General features: G+C 39.6%; 1 protein-coding gene across 1 annotated transcript in view; it reads left to right on the top strand.

Annotated features, from left to right (window-relative positions):
* LOC124162257 overlaps positions 1 to 1,505 on the top strand; it is a 72,728-nt gene extending 71,223 nt beyond the window's left edge. Inside the window, exon 5 of the mRNA XM_046538726.1 lies at positions 505 to 1,505. Coding sequence (XP_046394682.1) covers positions 505 to 750 — 246 coding nt within the window. The 3' untranslated portion in view covers positions 751 to 1,505. The remainder of the gene's footprint in view (positions 1 to 504) is intronic.
* The last annotated feature ends 14,338 nt before the right edge of the window (positions 1,506 to 15,843 follow it).

Raw genomic sequence — 15,843 nt, forward strand, 5'->3', positions numbered from 1 at the left:
ATCCTAGCCGATGAAGTCTCGGAAAGTCAGCCGCCTTAAGAAGGCCATTGCTTCCAACGTTTCGATGACCTTTCACAATGCCATCGTCATCAGGGTGAATCAATTCTTCGCACTAATGGCGACGACAGAGAAGGCCATCGAAGCGTTCGCAGAAATGACCATCTTGACCCGGCTTACTTCCCGAGAAAACTTCATCAGCAACATTTCCCGTAAAAACACCAAATCCTTCATGAATGACCAAATTTGTTGCTTCATAACATAATCCTACTAATAAAATTACGATGAAAATTGAGAATGTAATTAATCATATTTCTGGTAATGATGTATTTATAACTATTGTTACCGGCAAAATAATGGCAATTTCTCCATCAAAGTTTAAGAAAATAACTGCAATCAGAAAAAAAACTTGAGAGAGAATGGAATACGTGCTGTGTAAAACGGAAAACAAATGAAGAGCGCATACTGCAGCGGGTCGTTCAGCTATCCTTTTTGCTTATCTTTCAGAACTCGGCCACGAGGACTAAAACGTTCATCGACGCGTTGAAACCGATCTTCAGGCGGGCCCTCGGCATCCGAGAGAGCACGTCGGTGGTGATCGGGGACAGACTGCCGAACCAGCTGGTGATCCCATCGGTGGCCGGAGAGACGGTGCGACCGATGGAGGACGAACCTGCAGCCACCACGGACTCGCTGTCGTCTTCGTCCGATGTTGCGGAGAGGAGGAGCTCAAGGGACACGAACGAAGCGTAGCGGCCGCCATAAGGGAGCCCACCTCGTTTTTCTACCAAGTGAAAAGACTCGTCGCTCCTCGAGCGAGCGGTAGCGTCTATGAACACTCACCCGACTGTGCCAAATAAGACGGAAGTGCTCCGACCGCTCAAACACTTCGTGTGCCGATGTTAAGGGTGTACACCATGTATAAATGATTGCTATCTAGGACCAGAGCCTAGAGGTGATGCGTTATGAACGTGCCCAACTCCAATGAACAAGGTTGACGCGAATTTGTTGGGTTAATGTGAGACTATTCAAAAGGCAAAGTTAACGTTACGGTGTAGCCTGATTTTTTCGCCCTCCCTTAAAAATTCAGGTATTACAAGGTAGCATTTTTTTTACTGCGTGTATTTATGGAATTTACAATGCATACTTCATTTTAATAGTTAAATTTAGATTACAAAGAATCATATATATATATATAATCCACATATTCAGAAATCGCCGAAAACAAAATCGTATAGGAAATATGGGAATAGCTTTAATTGGATTCCGGCAGAGCACCATTAATTCACTCTGTCGGGTATAAAAAACTTTGTTTAATTCGACCTATTTTCATTCCAGCTTCATAGTTTCATTGCTTAATATCTACACATCTCGGTGCCATGGACTAAGAAACGCAGCAGAGTGCATTACCGATAAAAACACCTGCTGGTTAACATCCATGATTTTATACCATGAAATGTCTTTCGTAACATGTTGGTAAGATGAATAAATTTATTTTTTACGACTGATATGATTAAATATATTTGCACCTTATGCATTATTACGAATGGCTACCTCAAACAGACGTGACGGGAGGGGAAATTGTAATTGAATCATCTCATTTATGCTAAAACTTTCCCCAGCTTCAAATCAATGTTAAGAACTCCTTCCGTTTTACCAACGGAAGCCGTATAGAGAGAGTGGTACTTTTCGAGAGGCGACCTCCAAACCCGAGCACCTTTTCCCAAAAGTAAACTAAACTGGAATAAAAATTACACACGTCTTCTATTGGGTACTGCGATGTCGCAACCTTTTTCCTCTGAGACAATAATAATCACTTAAACTCTTAAGCTCTTTATTTCATCCCCTCCATTCAAAAATGGCTCTCTCTCTCTCTCTAACAATTTACTCCTCATCACCACAGCGCTCTCAACTACAAAACACCAAAATAAATACAAATATGCATACAAATAACAAAAAAAAACAATTTAAACATCAGTGCATAATTAATTACGTCAAACATCATGGACACGACGTTATAGTATATCGCGAGTGGCAAATCGCCATAGACAGCTAAAAGTCCTGAGGTAAGAAAGAAATGTAACGTATAGGGAGGGTTTGCTAAACAGCTGTACAAAATATTTCGCTAAGCCTAGTTCACTAATCATTTTTTCTGTCCCTTCCGAGCGATGGCGTAAAAATGACCGTTCCATGGAATCATTTTCCGCGATGGCTTCAAGGATGTAAATTCTATCCCTTTTTCAATCACTCGCCACGTCCCTTTTCAGTTGCTGAAGCCATCGCCGGTACCGTCTTTCCGCTGATCATAATGAACGGCCGCTGACAGCTATTATAACGCCACGCTTGTTTTTTAATTGAAATACAGTTGAAAATACGAAAACTGACGGAAAAAGTGACGCATAAAGGGACGGCGGAAATGACCTTGTGATTCAAAAAGCGATCACTTTTATGGACCCTGAAAAAATTGTGGTTGAGATACAAATCTGAGGAACAGAAAAAATGATCACTTGAATCAGGCTTTAACACTTAATGTCTAAAGCGAATGTGGTGTGGTGAGGTTGATGGCGTGATGGGGCCCATGCGATTCCTCGGGACCGTTCTTCGAGTGTCCTCCCATTGCTATGCTCGGAAGGATTGGGCCACTAAGAACAGGAGGGCCACCGCCCACGCCCCTCGATCCCCCGCACCTACATCTACACAAGTCCCTGCGAGCCTCCTAAATAGTGTTTGGCAGGGGGTGAGTATATACTAACATGTAGCATGCAATACGCCACGCAGGCGGCGTGAGCTCTCACTGATCATGCATTGCTCCGCGTAACTTGACACCAACGCTGCAAAAAATACAAAATTATTAAATGGATAAATATCCATGTAGCCGCATACTATTATTTAAATGCCGAAAAGGATAACAAGGACCAACAAACCCAAACAATGAAGTTGATGACAGGTGAGTAAAATGGCAGGTTGATGATAGCAGTCTAGCTTGAAAACGACGTAGAACACGTCGAAACCGATTGCTAAGTATTAAAATTGTGTGAAAAGTACAAAGTGTTTTTATTTTATTTTATCAAACACAAACAAGTCAAGGAAAATAAAAAAAACATGCACATGGTCGACCTAGCGAGTGTCGCGATTGATTAAATAGGGTGGTTTCCTATTATTTTTTATTGCCTAAATCGAAAGATTATTATTAGAAAGAAAACTCCTGGAGTACGTATTTCACGCTTTTAGATTTTTAAATGACGTTATCTATTTTTCGCGATTAAATGAAAAGTGAAAATTTTCAAGCACGCTAAAACGCGACGGCTAAGTATGAATGCTGGGAAAACTCCATGTAACGTCGTTCTGGTTCCCGCTGCCGCAAGTGAGGTGACCTTGGGGCGATGCTTTGAGCGCTGATACGACGCAGGATGCTAGCAGGTAGCAGAGTACCCTGCTAGCTGGTAGCGCTTGGCTTAAATAAGGATTATTAATACCTTATCAAACGAAGAAAACTTTCCGACCTTAGCCAGTTTTAATAGGTGATTAGTAAGACATGTTCCCCTGAGCTCTGTGCCTCATGCAGGCATTGGTAATCTCAGACGATGTAAAACTCCTATCTACTCGTATAGAAACTAGGTCCCTGTGACGTCACGTGGAGTGGCATCGCATGGGCGCCAATCTGGCCTTTTTCAAATGAGGATAAAATTGACCATTGTCATTCGTCTAAACCGGTATGTCTAAAAACAAATAATTTGTATATTATGAATACACTAATGGTTGGTAACGAATCGCAATCAATGCCTTTCGTTTTCTTTGATGAAGGATACTACCCTATTGATGGTAGCTCTGCTCATGTCCCTCACAGACCGACGAAAGAACGACATCTAACATTTCTCTGTCCTGCAGACTATTTCTTTTATATCTCTCTCGTGATCCCTTCGATCGTAATACGACGGTAAGTTAAGTATACCTTTTATATAATGCGAGCACGTCTTCTCTGAATCTGCTTAGTATGTTCAGCGTATATGTCTTCACCTCTAAGATTCGGGCCAACCAAATCCCCTTTAGCTGTCCTAAAGTATAGATGACTATTATAGAAGTAATTCCTAAGAGAGAGGTCGGAAAAATAATATAAAATATGGCCTTATGAAGTACTAATCCCGGAGCGAATAATCTTTCTCCGGCTTCCGCCCGGGTCTGGCCCTCCAGCTTTGCCGACATTTCCACGGGATACTTCTCCATCGTCCTCGGGTCTGATTGATGATGCCTGGTGCTCAGGTAACGGGCTTACATACTGCTGTGGTTGGGTGGAAAAATATTCGATTGAAACGTTGGAAGAGTTGGAGTTGGCCTGAAAAAATTAGATTGCGTCAGTTCATCGGGAGATCATCAAATAATTTCTTTCCCCGCAGTTCATTCGGGAACGAAGTTCACATGATGAAAATAATGAATAGGGTAGTTTCCTTCATCAAAGAAAACGAAAGGCACTGATTGCGATTCGTTACCCACCATTAGTGTATTCATAATATACAAATTATTTGGTTTTAGAAATACCGGTTTAGACAAATGGCAATGGTCTATCATTTGAAAATGGCCAGATTGGCGCCCATGCGATGCCACTCCACGTGACGTCACAGGGACCTAGTTTCTATACGAGTGGATAGGAGTTTTTCATCGGCTGAGGTTACCAATGCATGCATGAGGCACAGAGCTCAGGGAAACATATCTTAATAATCACCTATTAAAACTGGCTAAGGTCGGAAAGTTTCCTTCGTTTGATAGGGGAATAATAATCCTTATTTAAGCCAAGCGCTACCAGCCAGCAGGGTACTCGGCTACCTGCTAGCACCCTGCGACGTATCAGCGCTCAAATCCTCGCCCCAAGGTCACCTCACTTGCGGCAGCGGGAACCAGAACGACGTCACACGGAGATTTCCCGGCATTCATACTTACCCGTCGCGTTTTCGCGCGCTTGAAAATTTTCACTTTTCATTTAATCGCGAAAAATAGATATCGTCATTTAAAAATCTAAAAGCGTGAAATACGTACTCCAGGAGTAATACAATAACGTAATAATCTTTCGATTTAGGCAATAAAAAAATAATAGGAAACCACCCTATTCCTCCAGTCTGGCGATAGATTGAGTATGGTCAGCACATCAAAGCGCCAGATCAAGTTCTTTTTCCGAGAGTATGACGTTCCCAAACATGGTCGTAAATTCTGTCCAAAGTCTCCGGCAGCATTTCGTATACGCGCCTCAGATCGCCCCCTGCTCGACTGGGATAGATGGCGCCCTTCACTAGGGCCTCACCGCTACGCCACGCCGGAATATCACTTTTGCTTTCTTAGATATCAGTCCCAGCCAAAGGCTGTCTCCGGTTAATTTCAATAAAAGCCATTTCAGGTCAAATTATCACATTGTGTCGTAGTCCGGCATATAGGTAATGAAGGGAGAGGATATGATTGGGTAAAAGGCGGATTGTGGGGCACGCTAGGTTGCGTTTGCAGTTTATCATTTAATGGGTTGTCAGTTATGAGAACAGATTTTCTGAAAATGGGTAAATTAGCTTTCAATAAATGAAATGGTTTGAGGCGTTACTTGAGCTCCATCATGAGTATCAGGAAAGAATACAACTTTGCTAGTTTCACAATAGTTTATTCAATCGCGACCGGTTTTGATACAATGTACCATCTTCTGGCCAGTTTCATTCCTTCGTAATAGTCAAATTGGCTTCCATTTCTGTTCGTATGATAATGGTATAGAGGTCTTTGCGTAAATCCTTATTTCAAATGTACCAAGGTGCGCCTACACACTTTCTGTTGATTGAATTCTCAGTTGGTTGAATTTTCTGTAGGTGTGACTTTGCAACCATCAGCCATACTGGTGAAGCTTATGTTAATAGTGTTTTAATCATAGTTATTTAGAGCATGAGTTTGTTTTTAGTGAAATGCCTCACGGCCTGATGAAATTTTGAGAAGTCATCGGGAAAAGTTGGCATTTTCTCCTGCCACTAGACGCCATGGACCATAAATCAACGGCTAAAAACTAGTAGATGAAAGCAGGAAGAAAAAGATTAATGATTATGATTCAGCATAATCCATTTTTCATTTACGAGTCCAGGCTCAGAATACTGCAATTATAGACCAATGTCGCTCATGTAAAACACTTAGGATAATACAGAGTTTACATCATTCCTGTTAAGGAATGTGTGGAACTCCAAAGAATTAACGCTGAACGTCGTTACGCCAACAAAGAAATATAAACCTCGTTTCTTGTGTGATATATATAAAAAATGAGATAGCTAATTTAAAAACCAAGTAAAGTGTACGCCTTAGAATTGAATATAATAGCTGATTGGGCCAGTAGGCCTGGCAAAATACCTTTTCAAAAGGGTTGAGGTACATACTGAATAATCGGCTGTGAGTACTCAAGTTTTATTCCCATTTCCTGAAAAACTATCTAGCAAAAAAATGTCAATTGTGAGAAATGTCGACCATGGTTGATGCTAGTGGAAAAATTTAGCTTGCAAAATTAATGTTAAAATCTCTTAAATATAACTCTTCTCCTCGCCAACCGCCAACACTAAAGTTTGAAAGGTCAACAATGATAACACCGTCGATTCAAAGTAACTGACTACGAAAGTGGAGCTAGCGAGGGTCATCATTGTTAATAAGGAACCTAATAGACGCATGACTCGCATTTAACTATAATGCTAAGGACACCTTGGCCTCCTGTTACACGGATTTTTAATATGCATTTCCCATTCTTATTTAATACTACCGAATTTGTCCTCTTTTTCTGACTCCTACTCCACATCTGTGATATTTATTCACACAGGATAGCTACAACCACGATAAATAGCAGTTATAAGCCAATGGTCTTTGAGCATATGACATGAAATCGTCGTCCATCACATCAGAGGCAACGCCAAGCTCGTACGGATGTCAAGAGCAAAGCATTTAAGTTTCCAACAAAGTCCACTGATACCTTATAAACATTTCTATTGCTATCTCTGCAGGCACAGCAAGATTCAGTCATCGACAACATTAAAGAGGCTTTAAAAATTCAGATACAATTACAAGCCAGCAATCTGCTGGTAACCGCAAACAATAAGTCCACTACTGTTTGCGCTTACCGAAACTCTCCATTTGTTTTTCCCCGGCATATTAAAAGTATTTAAACAGTAATTTCCATTTCATTTCAACGACAACGCGGCCGCCAATCACGGCCGCCATTTCAGCCATCCGCGCATAATCGTGCAATTCGAACAGTCCTAAAGGGAGGGGACGGACGGAATAAAAACACAGATTCGAGAGAGTGGAGAGAAAGGATTTTTCATACGGGTGGACATTGGGAGCCTCAAGGGCAAGAGATCGCGCAGAAGTTAACTGCCTCATAAATGAGTTGCGGCGGTGAAAGGACTAATTGTAAGTACTAAGAGACATATGAGGGTGTGAGGAACATATATGGAGCCAGCGCCAGTTTTCTCGTTTTAACATCATAAAATACTCTATTTCTATAACTTTTTTATAAACTTGATTTTTTTGTTTGTCATCCTGTCCCGGTCAAATCTTACAAGTCAATTTTAACCAACTTTCCGATTGGCTATCACGCTAAAATTTTCTGTATGTCTCAGAACTAGATGAAAATGCAATATTCTAATACTTTCATTATAATTTTCACTGTATATCGAGTGGAATCCAGGATTTAAAATTAAATATGGAGACTAGTTTAATCAAAAATGGCCACCATTATTCGATGGCAGCGCTGCGGTCGTTTAAAGTAACGAGATTGATATACAGCTATATCAACAAATACGTTTACATTTAAGTTCATGGAAAAATTGATTGAACAAAAATTTACCAACAAAAGTTGTATTATTTAAGCTTGCGGTAAATTCATGAGTGTCTACATATTGTTGAAAAGATAGAATAATGGGGTAATTGATAAAGGGCTTGATGGAGCAGAATACCTGAATGAAATATTTTGCATATTATTCGTGCATTGAGGTTTCAATAAAAACGAATAACGATATCCGCAGAAAACAAAAAATGAATTTTCGTAATTTCTATCTTTTTAACGATGGTCGCGGTAAATATACGTTAAGGTGGATAAGAAAAATATGTTACCGCCATAAAAAGTCTCTTACAAAATAATACGAAGAGATTCAAACCACCGAATTCACACTACTGCCGAGAAAAATCTTCTGCTTTACCACATGGCCAATTTACTGCTGATTCATTACGAGCTTCCCTAAGTCATGCAAGGGAATGAACCAGTCTTCTAGTGTCACTAAGTCAAACTGAATTTTAACACGCAGTGTCATTTTTTGTAGTGATATAACGGTGGATATTTTATATATATGTTATTTTCGCTCTCTCTCTCACCGAAAAATTTCAGCGTTATTGCAAGAAAATAGACTTCGACGGATCGGCCAATTTACGAGAGAAAGTAAATTGAAGTTCTGGAGGTGGATTTATTATCTAGCCTGAGCTGCACAGTTTATGTGGCAATAAACATAGCTCATATCCCACATATGTTTCCCCATAATTATGCTCTAATAAAAATATTGCGGGAGGTGGGAATGCTGTTCATATTCCCCTCCTAATGGTACAATACAATACAATACCGAAACTCGATACCCAAGCTGCGGCGAAAGTGGCGCCGCTTCATTCATTGCAATACTTTTGAATCCGACTGTACCTCATCATCAGGCAGAATCCGGCATATTTCACTCGATACCGAGGAACGAATCAGACCTTATACCGCAGTCGAGAATTCGAGAAAAATCATTCCCGCACACTTGCATAAGACGATTGTTAACTAGACACTCTCTGTAGGTACTAATTTAACGCAGAAAGTATGTGAGATATTTCATCACGCCCGAGGAAAATATTACCAACTGAAGTTTTATGATAAAGCCGTGATGCATAACCCGGAAAACCATCCCACTCTGTGAGGAAGAACGATGAAAAAAATTGGTTACACCATTCAGGCTCTTTGTTCAGACACAGTCACGGGAACCGCTATAATAGAGGAGATAGACATTTATTTTGAAAGTTATGAGGCATTCTATGAGGTGTTTCTCCACCCCATGCGCCGAATAGAGAGGGTGCAATGCGTAGGATAAGGTAAGGGGAAATGAAAAAAGGACAATGAGTGAATGCTCAATTTTAAAATAATCCTTCCTCTCCGATGCTACCTCCCCGAAGTTTGAAAGACCATAAATTCGATTCTTCTCATACCATTGAGCCTCTTTGAAACCTAGGTCCCAGTACAGTTTTGTAAAAATCTATGAGAAAAATTAATATTTTACTTTAAAATGATAAAAACAGCCACGAAGCTATGCTCGAAAAAACAATAGAGATAATGGCTAGCATAATTTCTCTATGTCGGCCTACATAGTCCATTACCCTCAGCAAGTCGACTTGTCGAGGGTGATGGAGTAAGTAGGTATTTCTTAGGGCGGCAGGATCAAAGCCACAACTATGACGCACCATTAAAAGGGAAAAATCTGGGTTCATTCGAATTAATTGAAGGTGTAAATTAAATTACAAAGTCATAAAGAAAAATGACATTATATGCGTTACGTATAGCCATTAGAAGTAACTTGGAACCAGCACTGTAGGATATTAAGCTGAATTCTCCCTTTCAAGAAATCATAAACAGCGCGCTTGACATTGATAGCATCATTTTTTTGGCATAATGCGCCTTGAATATGGATAGAATATTTTCATCATTTTTTTGGTATAACAAGAATTTATTGAACAAATTTTCAAAACTGAGTAGTCTTCACAGGTGACTCGATTTCGAGAATAAACAAACACAATTTCAGATTTTTATTGTTCGGAACATTTTCGATTTTTGTACATTTCCGAGGTCAAATTCGCAATCAGCGCCCTCAAAAAACCTATCAAACCATAGATTGGTTTCTATAGATTACCGTGCATCATTTTTCAGCACTCTGGACCACCGCTCAAGGCTGCCGACGTAGAATTTTCACCGTAGGCGCCAATGCCTTCCAGGAACACAATGAAGCGGGGACCAGCGCTCAAGAAAGGCGTGCTCGCTCGAGGGAAATGAATGAAATTCTCTATCGTGAGTGCGTAAGTGCCTCCGGATCCCAGAGAAAAGTTTCTCGACCTCGAGGGACGCTTTCTCCTCTCCCGAATGAGGGGGCGGACCAAAAAAGATGCGGGCGCGTTTGCCTAAGATATCAATTCCAGGACGAATAGACTCAAATTGAGTTGCCCTTGACACCAGCGAAATGGCTAAAACACCCCCTGAGTGGAGGAGGAAAGAGTGTCGTTTGAAAAGGTGAAGAGAGAATACGAAGAAAATGAAAGTGAAAATGCTGGACGTCACGGGACAGCCGATTCTGACATTTTTAACCTTTCATAAAAAAACTGCCTTGTAAGGTATCCAAAAGGTTTCTGACCACGATGACCATTCCCGAAGAAGATGACTGGGAAGTTATTTTTTTGTTTATGTTACGGTCGTCCTTTAAAAGACTCTCAAGGAGGTAGGTTAGGTAATAACTTCATAAAAGCCGTAAGATAACAATTGCGTAAGTGAAGAGCGTTATGAAATTTTTATTCAACTGATCGGCAGGAAAGCCTGTTGGTATTTCAAAGGAGGCAAAAGAGCTAGAAATAAAAAAGTCGCTATTTATTCCTGGAGTAACGTCGGGTCGGAGTCCTCATTCATCACCAATGCCGCGATTTGCAAAGGAATTACGCCATTATTGACATTAGAAAAAATGAGTGAGTGAGGCGTTGAGACCTCAATCATGAGCAAATAATAAACACGGATTTAAATCAAACAATATATTTAAAAAATAATTTATTCATCTCCATCGAGCGGTAAAATTGAAACCGATAACCTCAAGTGGAAGTAATTTTGAGCGCTACATAAACCTCAGTACCTATCTGTTTGGTTTTATTATGAGCTGTTCAGCACAAAACGAACACACTATGATTTTTCTCAAGCTATTTGTCAGAAAAGGAACAGCTCTATAGTAGGAGCAAATTCGCAAAACAGGTGCTCTATTTTACCATATGAAAATACTAAATCGTGGAATAATGCAGTTTCAACAGGCCGAAAAAGCAAACAAGAGCTAAATGAGAGATTAGTAAATGGAAAAATGTGACACCAAAACATAGAAAAACTTGATCGATCGATATGTATTCACACATAATAATCAATATTGATTCCGTCTTCTAAAAGAGTTGCTTTGATTGTGTTTTGACAGAGTGGAATAATTAGCACTTATTTGCGGCTGAAAATCTTCGATTAATCATATAAATAATTTATTAGGAAAGTATCATCTGAAAAGCAAACGTGACAGATTTCTGTGTGTTTTTTTTATTATCAGGCCATTAAATTTAATCCAAACTATGCTTAATATCACATTTCTACGTAGTTTTGAGATGTAAATGTGCATACGGGCTTTTAGATTAAAAAATTTGGAAAGAGGCTAAGCTTAATTTCAGCTTCATCCTGCATCAGCTCCTGTCAACTTATTTCCCTCTCCAACGGGTCCCGTCCGGAGTTTTAGGTTCTCCAAGGACAGTAAATTCGGAGTTCAGGACCGTTCATTTTTTTTAATTTAAACTTTCCAATTAGCACTTTCGCTGACTCGTAATCTAACAATTACATGTCGACCTTTTCAACATAGGGCTCACTTTCGTAACATTTTGATTGACATTTTCATTTGTATTTTTTTCCGTACGCGTGTACTTTTTCTTTACGTCAATTACCTCTAATTATAATGATTAAAAGTCTTAAATAAACTCGCAAAAAATAGAGGCCAATCTTGGTTCTCTGATAACCCAATGCAAAAGGATGACTTGCACAAGTTGTGGCCTAAAAGAGAAAGATCGAATACACAAATAATTGTCATTATTTACAAATGACGGAAAAAATACGGAGGTAATATAATTTAGAGAGCGCGTATGATACCTTCCTTCAACCTCCAAACACGTAAGTACACAGACTGCTTAGAATTGGAAAGCCAAAGTCGATTTGAGTTGAAGTTCGACTTTCTATCCTTAAAAGTCGATATTTTATCCTGAAAGTCTGTAGTACCTTCCCCCGACATTAAAATTTTCTTTGTTTATTCATGTTATTACCTACACACGCAATTGCTTTACTGGTGCTTAGAGTAACTTTTCAGTGGATTTGCTCGTCAACATTTTTTAAATATAAAATTTACCTTTTTTGCTTAATGCGTCTTGAATCTGGAGATAATATTGTTTTCATGGGGATGAAATTAATCTATTTTAAGAAAAATTTTGTAATGTTTAAGTCCACCTTCCAAGCAAGTATGAGTTGGAATAGTAAAAAGTAATATTTGTACATGTGTAAAGACAGAAAATAAAGAATACTAATGAACACGATCGAATGAAGTGACGGATTTAGTATTTTTGAGCAAGATACTTTCAATTTTAATTCTTATACGTAATACATACGGCGATATCCTCTGCATCATATAAAAATCGCTCAAATGGCATTAAAAAATCCTAAAATCATTCTAAATTGAGAATCAGAGGTAGGTTCCTACTCCATTGGATAGTATTAAAAAAAACTAGATGAAAGTGTTAATGCTACCTAAATTATTAACACTGAAGATTATATGGAGTCGTTCTAATTTATAATCTACATAATTTAACTACAGTACAATGCATTGATTTCGTATTTCCAATTTAGATCAAGATCTGCAGTAAAAAAATGAGTATGAAAAGATCTCCGCAAAAAGTTATTCCTAAGATAGCAAAGGAAATGAAAAGCTACATTAATTGAAATCCAATAGATATTAGCATGGCCTACGAATACACTACCACTATTATGAGGTTGTGGGGCAATTTAGAGCTCCGAACGAGATCGCAAAAATGTTCGGCGGATGGGGATTGGGCTAGGATTTACGCATAAACAAATTCCGTACGGTAACGAAGATTTGAGTGTACGGAAGACAGGTGAAATAAACCATGAAGGAAGTAGAAAGCACCAGCTAATGAAATGTCGGCCATGAAAAACGTCAGTGAGGAAGTGCAGATGAATGTTGCCAAGGGTCACGCGATGAACAGTCAGGAGCCTCAGCGGAGAGAAAAATGGAAGAGCCGGGAACAAGTGAGGCTCTCGCAACAAGTATGAATTCCTTTCCAACTGGTTGGGAAATTCCGTGATTCAAATTCATTTTTCAACGTTCAATGTCAGGCGAGGCAATGAACAGCAAAACGGGCGCAGGAAGTGAGCTAATTACCTAGTCACGCAAAAGAATATTTCTTGATTAAAATATTCACTAGAAATAGACTAGAGAGCGTGATAGCCTACTAGTAGTAGTTGGTAGAGCGCTTACCTACTTCAGAACGAAACTAAGGTTCTATTCCCGAGTTTATTAACGACCTCTGACCCCCAAATAAAACTCTTCGAAGTGCAAGGTGGTTCAGGGAAAAGACCTGACCTCTCACTCGCCAGAATGTGTGTCATCACACGCTCATTGCTGAATCTGAAGCGAGCTCTACCTTCACCTATTCAGCTCAACCTCCAGGTGAGCTAGTTTCTACCCCTACTTTAGGGGAGTGAATCATTGAGTTGAGGAGAAAAAATAACGCGCAAATTAACCTGGGTATAATATTTATTAAGAGTAATAATAATTCTCCAAAAATAGATATTAATAACAATCATTGGTCTTAAGGAGATCGTAAATAAAATACTTAGACAATTTCACACAAGACAATATTGACCTACACCTACCTATCGTTACTACACCTACTTTAAGGGCTGGGAAAAGTAGAGGCCAGGGAGTATTTGAAATAAAAAAACACCGCTCCAAATGTATTTGAAATGTAAAGTACAAAATAGTTCTCACTTGAGTGTTTGAAAAGGAAACTACAAAATAGTATTTTATATATCTTACTATTCGCGGCACGCGATTCTATATTGGGTGGTGTGACGGAATATCAAAAAAGAGAAATTTCTAATTCCCCTTGGAAATGTTTTTCGCAGCAGGATAATAGGGTGGTTTCCTATTATTTTTTTCCGAAATCGAAAGATTATTACTCCTGGAGTACGCATTTCACGCTATTAGATTTTCGAATGACGATATCTATTTTTCGCGATTAAACGAAAAGAGAAAATTTTCAAGCGTGCGAAAACGCGACGGCTAAGTAGGAATGATGGGAAAAAGTCCGTGTGACGTATTTCTGGTTCCCGCTGCCGCCCTGTGAGGTGGCCTTGAGGCGAGGCTTGAGCGCTGATACGACGCAGGCTGCTAGCAGGTAGCTGAGTACCCTACTAACAGGTAGCGCTTGGCTTAAATATGGATTATTACTACCTTATCAATCGAAGGAAACTTTCCGACCTTAGACAATTTTAATAAGTGATTATTAAGAGATGTTTCCCTGAGCTCTGTGCCTCGAGCATGCATTGGTAATCTCAGACGATGTAAAACTCCTATCCTCTCGTGTAGAAATTAGGTCCCTGTGACGTCTCGCGGAGTGGAATCGCATGGGCGCCAATCTGGCCTTTTTCAAATGAGGTTAAAATTGACCATTGCCATTCGTCTAAACCGGTATTTCTAAAACCAAATAATTTGTATATTATGGATACGCTAATGGTGAGTAACGAATCGCAATCAATGCCTTTCGTTTTCTTTGATGAAGGAAACTACCCCATTATGGTTCGGAGCTAGACATCACTGTCATAAATCAGGGTTCCACGTATTTCACGGTGGTGTCAGTCATTTCTTGTCCGTTTGACAGTATGAGAGCATTCTTTTTAGCGGAGCTAGTGCTTCACTTTTTGTTGGCTTATCAAGCTCCAGTACATTACTTTCTGCCTAGAAAGGAAAGAAAGAAATCCATCAAGCAACACAACCAATGCCTACGACATGCCTACCTTGATCATTATCCATCGTAAAGGACGAATCAAAGAATGCAGTTGACACACACCCACCTTCATAAAATTCACATATGGATTCTGACTATACCGTTGATAAAAATAAGACTAATTCAATGCATAATCGAGCAAACTTCCTTGACCTAAACTTTCCTCGAACACATATTATATCATTAAAAAACAACCAAAGCATACAACATACTATTCTTTTCAAGCAATGGACTTGAAATGATCTATGAGAGAAAAATCAAAAAAATTAAAAAAATATTTAAAAATTTCCTACCTCCAGAGAAGTTATCAATGATATAAAGATGAAAGGCGTTGTTATGTTACTATCTCCCTTCTCGCTTGCACATGAATTTACAATTAGAAATATTGGGGCGTAGTTTACTAATTTTTCACTATGAAGTACTGTCCATAGATCTGAGTTTTCACACTGTTTCTGTTATGTGGAGCATAATTTTCGGCCCTTAAAGTACTTCTTCAGCATGGCTTTGTATTCGGAGGAGGCGACCGACAGCTAAGGTCATTTGGGCCATGAGAGAGGGGGAGGGAAAAGTGGAGAGAAACCTGGCGACAGAATTAGCCTACTCTTAACGAAAGGCACCAAGGGGATCATGGCTTAACGTCCCATCCAACGGACGGAGTAATGGGCTTTAAATGCCCCCAACAAAGCACTCCAATCAGAGATCGAGCGGTCTCGGAAAAATCTCTGCCACCGCCGGAATTTGAACCCGGGCACGTGCGGTGAGAATCCAACACTCTATCCACCGCACCTGCCCGATTCCCCGTACTCTTCCGGTCTCTTGAAGTATCAAAATTTTGGATATAGAAGGTATGCATACATCCATATATTGTCTTGAATAAACTTGGGGGTCGTTATCTTGCGGAAAATTTTCCGTATACATTGATCGGTTGATATGTTTCCTACGCATCCAGGGACTAGCATCGTAAAACGTTTTATG

Source organism: Ischnura elegans, chromosome 7 (assembly GCF_921293095.1).
Source record: "Ischnura elegans chromosome 7, ioIscEleg1.1, whole genome shotgun sequence".
In the NCBI taxonomy this organism is placed as follows: Eukaryota; Metazoa; Arthropoda; class Insecta; order Odonata; family Coenagrionidae; genus Ischnura; species Ischnura elegans.